The sequence below is a fragment of the Oryctolagus cuniculus genome, chromosome 2 (assembly GCF_051225735.1).
Source record: "Oryctolagus cuniculus isolate XC-2025 breed Fujian yellow rabbit chromosome 2, ASM5122573v1, whole genome shotgun sequence".
NCBI classification, from domain to species: domain Eukaryota; kingdom Metazoa; phylum Chordata; class Mammalia; order Lagomorpha; family Leporidae; genus Oryctolagus; species Oryctolagus cuniculus.
Window position 1 is genome coordinate 104,506,689 of NC_142868.1, and position 15,889 is coordinate 104,522,577.

General features: G+C 56.8%; 1 protein-coding gene across 1 annotated transcript in view; it reads right to left on the reverse strand.

The window, feature by feature from the left end:
- The window catches only part of SH3RF3 (SH3 domain containing ring finger 3), a 330,082-nt gene that overhangs the window by 71,512 nt on the left and 242,681 nt on the right, over positions 1–15,889 (reverse strand). The window contains exon 4 of the mRNA XM_008252855.5: positions 4,424–4,777. Coding sequence (XP_008251077.2) covers positions 4,424–4,777 — 354 coding nt within the window. The remainder of the gene's footprint in view (positions 1–4,423; positions 4,778–15,889) is intronic.

Genomic DNA, 15,889 nt, shown 5'->3' on the forward strand with positions numbered 1-15,889 from the left:
CTTGGAGCCACAGCCATCTCCAGATGTGCAGAACGAAGTTCTCGGGAAAGATCTGCACAATTGGATTCTTTTGATATTCATCTTCAGTCCCGTGGCTCTCGCCCAGGCGCTTCCTCCATTAGGAACATGTCCATCTGTCTGTCCTGCACCTGGAGACACATGGCAGGTGGTGACGCACCTCAAAGACGTCACCCGGAGCTCTTCTGATGGGCTTCTCAGACAGGGATATACTGGAGGAGTGCTGGCCTGTGATGCCCCGCCCACTCCACGCCCTCATCTCAAAGGGCACTGCCGCAGTCTCAAGGGGTTGCCTACTTGGAGTTGGTCTGGAAGCCACTGGGCTCTCCAAAGCTGAGGGGCGGGCGAGGTCTGACGGAAGAGCTGTCCGTGGCTGGATGGGGAGTTGGCCTGTGATGGGCCATGAGCCAGTGCCTGCCAGGGAGCCGTGTCCACGTAGCAGCCCAGCCCTGCAGAACCCATGTGTCAGCAGCACAAGGAAGGGCATCAGATCAGTGCTGCTCTTGGTCTTATTATTTATTTGAAAGGCAGAGAACCAGGACAGGGGGGGGGGGGGAGAGAGAGAGAGAGAAAGAAATCTCCTATCTGCTGGTTCATTCCCCAAATGCCTGCAGCAGCCAGGGCTGAGCCAGGCAAATGCACTCAATGCAAGCCTCCCACAGGGTAGCAGGAGCCCGATACCTGAGCCATCACCTGCTACCTCGCAGGAGGAGCAGTAACAGGAAGCTGCAGAGGACAGACGGCAGGGCCTGGACTGGAACCCAGGCACTCGGATGTGGGATGCAGCCCGAACGGCTGCTTCACCACACCCACCATGCACCCCGGCCTCGGTGTGTAAAGGCGCTGCTCTTCCTCCACACAGTCTCTTGCAGACAACAGATCCTACCCGTGTTTCTCGCTCTGTGTTCAGCAGTGAAGACAGACAGGTATGGCTCCTGGGGTAAGTGCGGACCTGGGGACTGGTCACAGCATCTGAGTCCCCCTCCTCCGGGCCCAGCAGGCTCTGTGTCCCCATTCACTTCCAGGGGGCTGGGCTGTGGGGCTGGCCACAGCCAATGAACCGGGAGCAGAGGCAACGCTTACCCCGCGGCGGCTGTGGACACCTTGCATGGGGGTCAGCAGGTGTCTTTTCCATAAAGGGCAGGATGTATCAGATACACCAGGCCTCGCAGGTCCTGTGGCCTCTGTCCCAGCTGCTCACCCTCTGCTGGGCCTCAAGGCAGCTACAGTGCAACAGCCATGGGAGCCAAGTAGAGCTGCCATTGGCCATAGCAGAAACAGCTTGGACTTGGCCTGTGTTTACTGGTGTTCTAGGGCGAGAATGCAACAGAGCTAGCCCTCAGCTGCCCGCAACTCAACACAGTATGAGACAGAAGCAGGCCTCCTGCCATGTGCCCCCGGAGTAGGGCTGCTCGCCACATGGTGCCTGTCACCGGCTCACACAGGCTGTTACGGGGAGCTTCAGCGCTAACCGTGTCCAGGCAGTCTGGCACGCTGGTTTCTTATTTGGTTTATGAGGAAATGCATCTAACTTGCAATTGCAGCCATGCTTTGGTCAGCGATGGACCACGTCCCATACGAGTGTGGGCTGGAAGATTACAGAGGCACCATAGCCACGTGACGTGGGACTGCAACACGGTACTCACACGTGTGGTGGTACTGCTGACATACACCCACCATGCCGCCAGTCATACAAAAGCAAAGCACATGCGGCTACATGTGGTACCCGATACTCATGATGATAAATGAGTGGTCCCGGTTTATGTATTAACTTTGGACTTAACAACATTTGATTGTCATCTGAGGGTGTCTGCTGTGCGACGCTTGTGTTGGGCCGGCAGCAGCCTCACAGCCCATGTTTATGGCGTCTCCTGCTGGCGTTCGTGGCGAGAGCGCACTGGGTGGTGTTTGAGCAATGACAAAGCCGTCGACTGCACAGCACTTCTCAGAAGGAGTTGCCGTCACTCATCAACCATGAGTGTCATTAGTTCCCGGTTGGATCCAATGACCTCAGGAAGCAATCGTCCCGATGTTTCATTGTGGCATGGGCCTGAAAAGCCTCTTTCCCTCTCCCCACCCCTGCCAATTCTCTCCCCCCACCCCCAGGAGCTGACATGGGAGTGCTGCTTCATGGTCTATAAGGAGCGGAGCTGGCCTCTGAGCTCCGCCGAGGGCAGACTGCAAATGTGAGCGGGACGGCTGTCGGAGGCTCAGCCTGCCCGGGCCCGTGCCCAGAGTCCTCCACTGGATACCACCAGATGCACCCTCTTTGCAACCTCTGACCTGGAACCGGAATCCTACATGGAGAGCCGTGGTGACGGCAGTCGTCCTGTTGGGGAAGACCATGTGGCATTCCAGGCCACGGTGATTTATGTGCAAGACTGCTCGGTGTGCATTGACACTGATGGGGGCCATGGAGACCACCCAAAAAAATCAATGAGGGTGAATCCATCTGAGGCCTGGCACGGGACACCCAGCGCGTGGACATCCAGGAGGAGGCAAAGCCACGCACATGGGGAAGGACCCACCACAGACAAGTGGGGAAGACTGGGACCGGGTTGCATGGTGGAAAAGTGAGGTGAAACCGAGGTGGGTTGACATTGTGTGCCGGACCCGTCCAAACCTCTCTGATAGCCAGAGCGGGGCCAGGAAAGACAGGCAGACTGGCACAGAAGCATGGCCCCGAGATGGGCCTCAGCTCCCTCCCCTCTAAGATGGACACAAACCCTGGGACTCTGCTTCCTAGCAGAGGAAGTCGCAGCCAGGGTGTGGGCTTCGCTTGGGTCACTGCGAGAGGAGGTTGCCACCGTCTCCCTCCCCTGTTCCTGCAGCACTGGGGGCAGAGGGGCGCTGGAGCGGGCGTGAGCTGCGGGTGGGCTGCTCAAATCCGAGCCAACCCAGAGCGCTCAGACTCCAGGACTGGAGGAGACGAGGGCGGAAGACGGAGGAGAGCTGCAGACAGCAGCTTCGCAGCAGGGCCACGGAGGCCCTGGACAGCTGCTCCCAGGAGGCCCCCTGGGGCGTGCTCAGGCTGTGCCTGCAGGCTTCAGGGCACTCACGGGGCTCTGCCTAAGCAGCAGGGAAATGGCTCCGGTTTCAAAGCCGTTTCTGTAGTAACCACAGCCCCCACCCTTTCTATCTTCAGGGAAGAGGAAAGGCATCACTAAACCAATCACACCAAAGAGCTCTTTGACGCAGCCAGCCAGGGCCCCTGCCCATGTTGCTGCCCCCCGACCCAGCGTGTGCGCCAACCAATCACCATGTCGCTGTGTGCGAGCATCTGGTTTGCATTTCGCTCACTTTTCGGCAGAGGATTTTAGCACCAGCTCAGCGCCGTCTTGTGTTTGATTTACAGCTGCCGTCTCGCAGAGTCCCCTCTAACGCCCTGTAGCCTGCAAGGCGTGTCCCCATCAGGCCTCGGCTTTACCAACAGGCCTCGGCAGCAGCCAGCACCGCCCCTTCTCCACACCGCCCAAGCCCAGCACAGCAGTTGGCGAGGGCTCATAACCGTTAGCAACAACAGCCACATCTGCTCCTAAAAGGAGATGCACGGGACCTGTGACCATGACCTCCATTCCTTGTGGCCCAAGAACCCACAGGTGGGCAGGTGAGGGCTCTGGGTTGCAGACAAACAGCCTTTTCCCCCTCACATGCCCTCCCTCTCCCCCAAGCCCCAAGGCTGAGCATTCGCTCTGTGTCCCAATCTGGATGTGCCGGGTCTCCAGGGGCCGGTGGGAGGCAGGGGGACAGCTGATGTGGGAAAGCCCTGGGAGCTGGGGGCTGCAGTCATTCTGTCATGCAGAGCCCATGCCCCACCACGCTGCTGCTGCACACAGCAGGCCTCCACGTGTGGATGAGTGCGTGAGGGCTCCAGACTGGTTTTCTTCATGCAGAGCGATGGAAGGCCAAGCCTCATGCACAAGTCACAGTTCTGGGTGGGCTCTCTCACCCAGGGAGCAGCTGGCAGAGTGGGCGGGGGCTCCACGCAGCACCGCAGCCTCAAGAGGACCCGCGGCTGGTGCACCGTGGCTACCCCTGCACAAGCTGTCAGCCACAGGACTCGGTGATCAGAGGTGGGACAAGCGGGTGCACAAGTCGGAAAAAAAAATCCGCTGCCTTCTGGGCTCTCTACAGGCCCAGGCTGGTTCACCAGGGAGTCTCTGTGCCCCCTCAAAAAGCACCAACATTCAGCTTGAGGACTGTAGGCCCAGGCCAGGGCAGGGGTTAAGGTCCAGGTCAGGGCTGTACTCTCCCTTGTACGGAAAACATGCTCATAGGACCAGAGACCTTTCCCTGGGGAACACTGCCCAAGGCCCAGGCTTTGGGAGCTTCCGAGCAGCAAGGCCGTCCTTGGGGTAGAGGAGAGTGCAGCCCAGAGGCACCCACCCTAGCCACGGGATGTTACCTGGAGGGGAGCGGCACAAGACAGGTGAGCCAGGTCCCCGATCCTGGCCGCAGCCCGGGGGTCGCTGGAGCTGATCAGCACCGGGGCGCTGATCTCCATGGAATGCCTGTGGCTGGCGGCCTGTGAGGATTTGTGCGTCACGCTGAGCGCCGTGAAGGAGTGGCGCTTCTTGGTATTCTTCTTGCTGTCCACACGCCGCTGAAAGGCACTGACCGCCCCTGAGCTGCTCACGGCGGGGCCCGGGGCCGCGGTGGCCACAGCGCCGGCGTCACAGGGCAAGGAGGCGTCACAGCCAGACGCAGCGGCTGGGCACGGCTTGTCCATCTCAATGAGCTGCTTGGCGGAGTCGTTGAGCTAAGTGAAAAAGGGAGGAGGGAGGCTTCATTAAGTAATGTCACAACCACACACTACGGCTCCCCGCGCTCTCCCGCCACCTCCCCGGCTACACACTGCTAATGCGTTCACACCGGTGAGCCGCTTCCAAACAGCAGCTTCCAGGGTGAGTGGTGCGGTGACAACAGGGCTGAGCTGCAGTGACAGCTGCAGACTTTACGGACGTGGTTTTTGAAGCAGCTCAAAGCCCGGGAGCCATGACGGAGAGCAGGGCACTCAGCAGACGGGACGGTGCTTGAGAGACCTGGCGGCTCCTATTTTCTCAGTGGTTTGCACGTCCAGGGCACGAGGTGCAGGCCCGGAGGAGCAGGGACTAGTGGGGAGAAGGGAACAGAAGCCCAGCCTCAGCTAGGCTTGGCTGGCTCTGCACTCCCCCAGGAACCAGCTCCTTGGCTGCCCTGCACAGTGCTGGCCACTCCGGGGAATTTGCAGTGTGCGTCCAGATGCACCTGCTACTTACAAGATAAGTCTACTGTGGTTCAAAACTGTGAACTCTGTGCATTTTCTCCTAAGACGCACTTTCTGGAGACCTGTTGTATGCATGGATTTAACAACTTTTTGCACCAAAACGGTATGTAATTCCATTTGCCACAAGCTTTCTGAAGCACTCTTGTATTACTTGGATTGATTCCGCAAGGACTTAGGACACCATGCCTTCCCACGTCTCCCACCCCTTCTACCAAAGAGCAGGTGCTGTTTTTGCAGTGAAAAGTTTGCTCTTGACGGAGATCTTTACCCTGAAGTGCTTGGCAGGCTAGGTGGGATGAAGATGGGTTCATGCAGCAGCCTGTGTGATAACTGGGAATGCAAACTCCAGGCTGCCCAGCCCATAGCCTGGGTAGTACCTGAGACAGCAACCCTGTGTGTACCAGCTGTGGAATAAAAGGCCCTGAGCTTGGGTGGGGTCCAGAGGGCCGCAGGTCAAAGGCTGGGTCCCTTCACCATCTGGGAGTGACAGTGTCCTCCACACCAGCAGGGAGTTCTCCGTTCACCATTCTGATGGAGCCCTTTCTTGCAGGCTGTACTTGGCTCAGCCTGAGTTCCTTCCTACAGGGGAATCCAGGAAACGATGCATTGTGTGTACAGTGCGGAGGGGCGGCCAGGAGAGGTGACGCTATAATCAGCTTGGGATCAGCCCCACGAGACGGGGTTAAACAAATGCCAACACGCTGGGGGAGCGCCCGGACGATCTCGGCTGTGTCGCTTGTCTTTCGGAGCAGCAGAAGAGACTGAGCACACGCCAGCTGGCCCTCTGGGGGAGCTGACCTGGGAGAGCACAGAACCAAACACAGGGGGGCACGAGCTGCCTCTGTTCTCGCCCCACAGAGGGAAACTGTGTGGGTGCTGCGGGCACCACATGGTCCTCAAGTGATGTGCAGCAAGGGGCCTGGGCATCTTGCCAGAGAACTTTCTAGAATCTGCAGGAGGGTCACTGGGGGGGGGCAGCTGCAAGTCTTCATTAGGAAAAGGGGATCAGGATCCCAGAGGATGTCTGAGGTCAGAGGTGGAGGGGGGATTGGTCACGGGGCGGTGACCCAGGAATTAACGCAGGTGGGAAAGCGCAAAGCAAGACATGAGAGACAGCACTGACCCGGGCAGATCCGTGGAGGCTCTGCCTTCCTCTCTGCCGAGCCCTTCAGTGGGGCTGGAGGCCTCATGGCCCCCTACACCCACCACCCTCTTCCAGCTCCCCCTGTGCGGAATCTGGCTTCAGGCCTGAGCCGGGAACTTCTCAGTCCTGTGTGACGTGAAGGAGACACGGGGTCTCACTCACATGCAGTCCTAGTATTTGCGGCTGGGGGCATCCCCGTGGGTTAAGAAGAACACAGCCCTGTGTAGCTGTATAGAAGAGCTGGCCCCCTCACCTGCTCTCTGGCAGACCCAGGGGATCCCAGGAGCAGGGGCCCCTCAGGCTGGCCCAGCAGCACTGTCAGCCCTTCAGAGGGAGTTTACACAAACTCACACCGGGCTGCAAAACACGTGCTCTAAAGCCAGGATTATTTCCTTTGAAATGTCTCCTCCAGCCAGACTTGGCTGCTTTGCTCTGTATTATAGCCTTATCCATTTGCTTCTACTGAAGGGCTCCTCAAAGAATGGCAGGTGCCTGTTCCCCTTCACAGTCTTTCATGGGGTGAGGTCCCCACCTCCGGACCCTAGTGCTCTGCCCCCAGCTGGCAGAGCCCGAGGGAAGGCAGGGGAGCAGGAAAAAAATCAGTTCAACATGGACCGCTGCTGTGGCGTAGCAGGTAAAGCCGCCGCCTGCAGTGCCAGCATCCCATATGGCAGCTGATTCAAGTCCCGGCTGTTCCTCTTCCAATCCAGCTCTCTGCTATGGCCTGGGAAAGCAGGAGAAGATGGCTCAAGTCCTTGGGCCCCTGCAGCCATTTGGGAGACCTGGAAGAGGCTCCTGGCTTCAGATTGGCCCAGCTGCACCGTTGCAGCCATCTGGGGAGTGAACCAGCAGATGGAAGACCTCTCTTTCTCCCTCTGCTTCTCCTTCTCACTCTATGTAACTCTGAATTTCAAAATAAATAAATAAATCTCAAAAAAAAAAAAAAAAAGAAATACACGAAGAACAAAAGCTTCTTCCACCCATTGTTTATGCAGTTCCAGACAACGGCTCTCAATTGTTCTGGCTGCACCTGACAGCAGGGAGCGGGTCAACACAGGAGACTCCTACACCCATGGGGAGCTTGAGGCCAGTCTGGGAGCTTGGCGCTAACCACGTCAGAAGGTCCCTCACTGGTCTACACCCTGCTGGCCCCAGATCACCACGCCCTCCCCTGCCAGCACCTGCCCGTGACAGCAGCCTCACCAGGCTCATAGGTCCTAGCTGACCATCCCGCGTGTCCTGGGGAGGACCAGGGAAGAACTGAATGTCAGAGGACACTACCGCTCACCCCCAACCCCCAGGCCAGAAAGCTAGAATGTTCTGTGCGTGGCTACTGGGTGCTGACGGTGCGGGCTGGGTAGGCAGGGGGGAGGATGCCTCCTGGGTCTCTGCCTGAGGATGCGCACCCTCCCCACCAAGGCGTGTGCAGGAAGAAAAGGGCTACACCTGCATGTGGGTGGCTGCCAGAAGTGTCCGTCAACAGACACCCGCAGCCCACACGGAAGTGCACGGAACTATCGCCATGCCTCCAACACTGCGCTTTTGCGTTCTTTTCATATTCCCGAAATAGAAGACATTTTCAACTCCCATACAAAATGAAAACAAAAGAGTAACACTGACATTTTAAAAGTCGTGATGAATATATTCCCTTATCACGAGGATCATCACCAGCGCCTGGACAAGAGGGAGCCCATTAACAGGGAACGTCTGCTCTCACTCTGTGGGCATCTCTGCAGGGCCCAGTCCTAACCCCGGGGCTTCTGGGAGCATGGGATCAGATCAGAGAGGAGAGGTTTGCTTAAGCGCTAGGTATGAGCTTGCCAAAGGGTCAGTGACAGCCATGCCAGGCCTGCTACCATCTGAACAAGTCCCCTAAGGTGCACGTGCTGGAATCATACCCTTTTTTTTTTTTTTAAGATTTATTCATTTATCTGAAAGGCAGAGTTACAGAGAGAAGTAGAGCCAGAGAGAGAGAGAGGTCTTCCATCTGCTGGTTCACTCCCCCAAATGGCCACAACAACCGGAGCTGGGCTGATCTGAAGCCAGGAGCCAGGAGCCAGGAGCTTCTTCCAGGTCTCCCATGCAGGTGCAGGGGCCCAAGCATTTGAGCCACCTTCTACTGCTTTCCCAGGCCATAGCAGAGAGCTGGATCGGAAGTGGAGCAGCCGGGACTCGAACTGCCAACCATATTGGATGCCGGCGCTGCAGACAGCGGCTTTACCTGCTACACCACAGCGCTAGCCTTGGATGCATACTCTTTAAAGCCATGTGTTAACGGTATCTGGAGCTGGGGCCCCTGCTGGCACAAGTGACTTTACAGAAAAGCAGGAGACTGGAGCCAGCAGCTTGCTCTGGCTCGCCCAGGGATGCCCTGCCATGTTACCGTGCATGAGAAAGCCCTCCCTAAATGCCAGTGCCATGCTCTGGAATGTCCCAGCCACCGGGACCATGAGCTAAATAAACCCCTATTCTTCATCAATCGCCTGGCTCAGGTATTTTGTTATAGACTGTTATCAGCTTCGTGCCTGTGATGCTTAGTAATGTCTCCCCGAGGCTCTGTCTTATCTGCTTGATTAACTTAGATGTGATTTTCTTTTCCGGCCACTCTTTGTTCCAACCACAGAATCATCTAGAAATACACAAAGAGGTCGGCGCTGTGGCATAGCGAGCAAAGCTGCTGCCTGCAGTGCTGGTATCCCATATGGGTGCCGGTTCGAGTCCCGGCTGCTCCACTTCTGATCCAGCTCTCTGCTATGGCCTGGGAAAGCAGTAGAAGATGGCTCAAGTCCTTGGGCCCCTGCACCCGCACAGGGGACCCAGAGGAAGCTCCTGGCTTCTGGCTTCAGGTTGGCACAGCTCCAGCCACTGCAGCCGATTGGGGAGTGAACCAGCAGGTGGAAGACCTCTCTCTCTCTCTCTCTCTCTCTCTTTCTCTCTCTCTCTCTGCCTCACCTTCTCTCCATGTGTAACTCTGACTTTCAAATAAATAAATAATAAATCTTAAAACAATACACGAAGAACAAAAGTTTCTTCCACCCGTTGCTTACGCAGTTCCGTAGCACGGCTCTCGAATTGTTCTGGCTGCACCTGACCGCAGGGACCAGGTCAATGCAGGAGATTCCTACTCCCATGGGGAGCTCGAGGCCAGTCTGCGATCTTGGTGCTTGGTCCCGGACAGTGCTAGAGCATGGGGATGACCCAGAAACCATCGGGCTTGGTGAGAGGACTTTAAACTGAATATTTGATTAAAAGGAAGAAACAGAAGTGAAGGAGGGGAGATCTAACATGGAAGGAAGGACACCGGGTTGGGTGCAGCCCACGAGCAAAACAGCCAAGGAGCAGATGTCCACCCTGAGATGGCGCAGAGCGGCCACACACTCAGCCAATCTGTCACCCAGGGGGACAGGGCCCTGTGGCTGAGATCTGAGCCAGGCGACTTGTTCCTGAACCCCCATCTGCAGGGAAATTCTGGGAGCCCCAGGATGCAGAGGCTCACGGTTTCAGAAGGCAGCAGCCCGCCCCTCTCTGTGGATGCACCATCTACACTGGCTAGGGCCTGAGCGCCACCGCGGCCCAGGCTCTAGTGAGCAGAGACGCTGCTCTGAGCACATTTACAGCCCAGTGCGCCCTGTGGTGCCTGGGGACGGGGGGGGGGGGGGGGGGGGGAATGTCTTTCTACAGATGCCAATGCTGGCCTATTAGGCTTAGTGCTCCCGGGAGACGCTGCTGCTGCCCCTGGGCAGGTCCTGTCCAGCAGCAGGCTTCTGGCTGAGATGGGCAGGCAGAGCAGCTGGTCTGTGATCAGCGCCTCCTGGTGGGCGGAGAAGGAGGAGTTCCCTCCTCACCCTCCTCCAGGACATGCCTCATCCCTGCAGGCTGTGGGTGGGGCGCACCTACAGCGCCTGGGGTAACCGACACAGGGGCTCTCACCCCTGACGAAGTTGGGGCCTGCTACCACCTCCAGCCACATACATCTGAGACCTGACCCCATCACCACTCCCGCTTGGGTCGATCAGCTTCCCATCACTGTAAAACATTCCTGAGAGAGCCACTGGGAAGGAAGGAAGCTTACTTGGGCTCATGGATTTGCGGTGCACAGGCCGAGCCTGGGCAGCCCACGAGTCTGGCCAGGTGGTGGGGTGGCAATGGTGGGGTATGTGTGGAAAAGGGGTCCCACGGTGAGGCAGGAAGCAGAGACAGGGTTGGGCCCGATTCGGCTCCCACCAGAACCACCTGCCCAGGACACACCCCCAGGGACAGACAGGGCTCCCATGGGGCCCACGCCTGGATCAAGTCTCCACCCTCTCCCCAAAGCACCACCAACGCAGGGCTTTGGGGCTTACACGGCTGCCTGACCTGCGGAGCCGAATCCTGTTTTCCAGCCGGGGCGTTGCTCACGTGACCCCTGATGAACGCTCTGAGGCAGTCACGGTGTGGCATTTGCCATGGAGGTGACCTGGGCATCACACAGTGAGAAAGCAGCACACACAGCCGCCGCTGCTCACCTCTCGGCCACATCTCACTACTTCCTCTGCCACACGCTGTTCTACAGAGGATGCTGCCCAACCTGTAAGCTGAACAAAGCAACTTATCCCCTGAACTCTCTCTGTGCCCTTGGCCAAGGCAATGGCCTGGGTTCATGCCAGAGACTCAAATGTGGCTCTTTAAAACTCAGACCTTGGCCGGCGCTGTGCCGTAGTGCGTTAAAGCCCTGGCCTGCAGTGCCGGCATCACGTATGGGTGCTGGTTCGAGTCCCGGCTGCTCCACTCCTGATTCAGCTCTCTACTGTGGCCTGGGAAAACAGTACAAGATGGCCCAAGTCCTTGGGCCCCTGCACCCACATGGGAGACCCGGAAGAAGCTCCTGGCTCCTGGCTTCGGATCAGCTCAGCTCTGGCTGTTGCAGCTATTTGGGGAATGAACCAACAGATGGAAGACCTCTCTCTCTCTCTGGCTCTACCTCTCTCTGTAACTCTGCCTTTCAAATAAATAAAATTTTTAAAAAAGTCAGGCCTTGTGATTTTGGTTAAGCATGACGTGAAAAGTTAGGTCAGACAAATCCGCTCACGGGGAGGGCGCTAGCCGCAGTCACCCAGGGTAGGGAGCCATTCCTCTTCCCTCCCCGCACAGGCCTATTACCGAGGCCAGGCCTGTATTTACTGCACACACTGAGCTCTAGACATTGTTTTGAAAATAATCATTTATTTATTTGAATGGCAGAGTTATAGAGAGAAAGAAGGCGAGGCAGAAAGAGAGAGACAGAGAGGGAGAGAGAGAGAGCTTCTATTTACTAGTTTACTCCCCGAACGACCACAACAATCAGGGCTGGTCCAGGCTGAAGCCAGGAGCCAGGAGCTTCTTCCTGGTCTTCCACGCGGGTGCAGGGGCCCAAGGACGTGAGCTATCTTCTACTGCCACAGCAGAGCAGCCAGGACATGAACTGGCACCCACACGGGACACCCGTGCTGCAGGCGGTGGCTTAACCTGCTGCACCACGGTGACGGCCGGCCCTGAGCGCTAAACATTCATAGGGACTGGTGCCAATGCTGTCTGGACACTCTCCCATTCACCCAGCAAACCCGTGTTCCACACACGCTATGGGGGCAGCTTCTACACTGGAGGAGGTTCCTGTCCTTGGAGTTACAGATGACATGAAAGGCAAGCAACACCAGAGGCACTGTAGGAGTGGGAGGGAGACCCCCACGAGGGGCAGCCCAGGTAGATCGGTGTGAAAGAAAAGAAAAAGAACAGACAAAATCCCTGTTGTTGTGGACAGCCAGTTTGCTCTGTCGCGTGTATTGGATGGTGAGAGGGAAGGGGAACAGCATGTGCAGAGGCCCTGTGGTAGCAGTGTGGCTGGACCGACTAAGGGGGGAAAAGGGGAACAGAGTGGCTGGAGCAGGCCCAAGGGCTGAGAAGGGGGCGGGGTTGGCTTCCAAACCTCGGCAGGTCTCTCGGAAGACTGGCGGGGAGCAGAAGCACTCTGAAGCCACTGCGTTAATGTCAGTGGGAAATTCTCACAATCACACGAGAACAGCACAATTCCAAACTTGCCCAAAATACATGGAAATTTATGCATAGAAAAAAATACAGAAAATAGAACAATATGCTAACAGCATTTCATTTCATTCTTTTCCTACACGTCCATTCATATTTACTTGTAGGATTATGGGTGATTTTAATTTTCTTCTTTACACTTTCCTGAACCTCCCTATTTTGAATAATAGGCAGGTATTATTTTTGCAATCAGAAAAAGTCACTAGAACCAAAACGAGACAAAAGAGCGGATTAGGCTGGGCGTCTATGGGCCTACAGGGAGGCCTCCTGGGTCCTGGCAGTAATCTATTTTTTTTCCAGTTTGCACAAAGCGAGAAGTGCTCTAAGAGCCTCGGATGTTTTTCAGCTCCCTGGGCATGCAGGTGTTGTTCAAGTGTGCTGACTTTCAGGCGAGGTCTAGCAAAGGTTTGGTTCAGTGCCCGGGTGACAGCCGCCCGCTGGGCGGGACAGGCTGTGGCAGCTGTCGGGGAACGTCCAGAACTGTCAGGGAGCTTCCTGACCCCAGGCTCCCACGGGGGCTGCCACCCCACGGTCAGGGACTGAGCAGGCCAAAATGGGATGCAAGGGAAGCAGAGTGGAAACACAGAGGCTGAGCGGGGGCTGGCGGGCAGGGCAGGGCAGGGTGGCAAAACCCCAGAGGCCCAGGGCCAGAGCCAGCTGGTTTTGCAAATGAAGCCTGCTGAGCCATTGTTTAGGACTGGGTCTGCCTGCAAGGGCGGCTGGGAAAGGTCTGGACCCTGAGTGTATGAGTGAACGGAGAAGCTCTGACGCCCACTGGCCACCGCGCTATGTCTGAACTTTTTTTTTTTTAATTTATTTGACAGGTAGAGTTACAGACAGTGAGAGAGAGTCAGAGAGAAAGGTCTTCCCTCCGTTGGTTCACTCCCCAAATGGCCGCAAGGGCCGGAGCTTCGTGGATCCTGGGCTCCGCTGCCTCCACCTGGGCTCCCATTCAGCGCCACCTCTCTCCAGTGGGGGTCCCGGGGCCGGGCTGTGTGGGTGAGCACTAGCAAGCTCCTTTGCTTCACTCGGATCTGCGTCTTTGAGCCTCACCTGTTACAAAGCTAAGCTCTCTCTGGGACCCACCTCATCTCTCAGCGGGGATCCCGGAACTGCTGAGACCACCCTCTGTAACAACCTCATGCAGCTTCCCCAAACTTACACGTTAACAACAGGTGGACATGTGCAGCCTGTTAGAACGGAAGCCGAGTTTCAACCACACACCCATCTTTAATGCAAAGAGGTTTTCAGAAGCATCAAGGTGGCCTCCTGGGTTTATTTTTCTGTCCCTGGTCTCAGAACTTGCCTCCGTCACAGGGCTTAGCAACCTGTTTCTGATGCCATGGGAGGAGACGCACTGAGGCAGGACTGCCTGCGGGCTGGGAAGGGGGGTGGCCCAGGGAGGTGGCCAGCTTCCTGCCTCTCCGCGCTGAACGGCCGTTCAGGGTCGGTTCCTTCAGACAGCCTCTCCTGCCAGCCACAGGTCTCCAAATGTTTGTTTTTCTTCAGGAGTGAAACCCAAGTACATTCCAGATTGCTTCCTTGAAAAGCATTGAAGTTCGCTTTCCTTATTTGTATTCTAGTCTCAAAAGCAACACTCAAGCACCAAAAATAATTTTTTGCAACAGGGGATGCTGTGTGCAGGAACCTAAAGAACAAGAAGAGGCAATGATACATTGTAACACAGTTCTCACTGGGCCCTTGGCTTATGTAGCTGATTTGCTGAGAGCCCTACCAAGTAGGTGAGACTATCACTCCCTCCCCTCACAAAATATGGAAACCAAGGTAGGGGAGGGGAAAGCGAGCTGAGAGACAGAGCCAGGTTGGTCTGGGCAAGTCCTCTGCTCTAAAACCTTGGACACGGGCTGATCACAGTTCTCAGCCCCAATGTCAATGTCTAAGAGCCTTCACCCCTAACTCCTTGGGGAGTCTGGGAGGTAAGCCGCAGCTGCCACGCTCCTTGCTCTGTGCTTTGCAATAAACACCGGCTTTCTCCCACCACCCCGATGTCAGAGATCGGTTTTCTGCACGTCGGGCGAGCGAGCCCCGTTTGGGGGTTCTACAGCAATGCCTCCAACCAGTTTGGGGATGTTGCCTGGCAACACCACTGGGAGCCTGCACAGATGGGACTGCCCTAAGCCTTCTGCCTGCACGCGAGGTGCCCCAGACCTGGGGCTTCCCTAGGACCACCTCCTGAAAACTTTCAGTCCTGAAATCTCTGTCTATTCGGTTTTCCCCATCAAAGTTCACCTCAGTGCAGGCAGAGGCTGGCCTAAGAACATGACCCGCAGGCCCAGGGTCAGAGGTCATGGATACAAACCTGGAGCAAATGCCTAGGTCCCCAGAGTGACCCTCAGGATCTGTGGAAATGGCTTCCCACTGTCCCTATCCCACTTCACCCCCATCTCGTCCAGCCTGCCCGTTACCCTGGCTTCCTCGTCCATCAGCCACTGCCCAGCTCAGAATACAGCCGGAAGCCCCTGCTCCCCCACAGTCTGCTTCCTCAGAGGGCTTCCGAGTGCCATCATGACACCTGCGGCTCCACCTGGCCTCATTCTCTTGCCCCTCCTCCACAGCTGTCTATCTCCCCCGTTGACACCTGCAGAACCCACCCCCTTTCTCCACTCTGTGTCTCCTCCCATGATAATGTGGGCTTTGAGACAATCCTTCCCTGTGCATCCCCAGGGCCGGGCACAGGAAATGCATGAACAAATGGGTGGAGAAAGAAATGGCGGCTCCCTGTGGACAGGGCAGAGGGCATCTCATAACATGGGAAACCTGTTCTTTCGGCCAAGGGCTAAGCCCGTAGCAGAAACCCAAGGCACAAGGAGCCACTGTCTTCCCAGCCAGTAAGAAAGGCACAGTCGCCGGCGGCAGGGGTGTTTCGGTTCTGAGCTGGCAACGGGCAGGTGTCTGGGGCTGCCACTTGCTCTCCTTGGCATCACCAGGCAGAAACCCAACTCGCCAGGGCTGTGATGGAGGGGAGAGGTCAGCACGGAGTGTAACTGCGTGTGGCAGATGGAAGCTTCCAGACCCTCATCAGAATGGTCTCCCAGAGAGCCAGAGTGGCCTCCGTGGGGGACGGGGGGAGTGGCCGAGCAGTAAGAGGGAACAATCACTGCACGGAAGACCCCTGGGGGCTGTGCTTGGTGCCCCACAGCTTTGCCTTTGCCTCCCACAGGAGAGAGGCCTTGGGAGTTTCCAAATGGAACTCTTAATTGCTCTCTCTTTGTGGGGTTTCAAACACGTAAAAGCAACAGGGAGCAGAGCTTTGAATTTCTCTGAGTGGGTGTAGCAGAAACAAGATAAAGCCGGAATTAGCTGCCTTTTCTCGTTTGCCATACTCCGGGGCTTGGAGTGGCCGGAGGAAGCCTCCTTAAACGCACAGGCGCCATCTGAGCTTA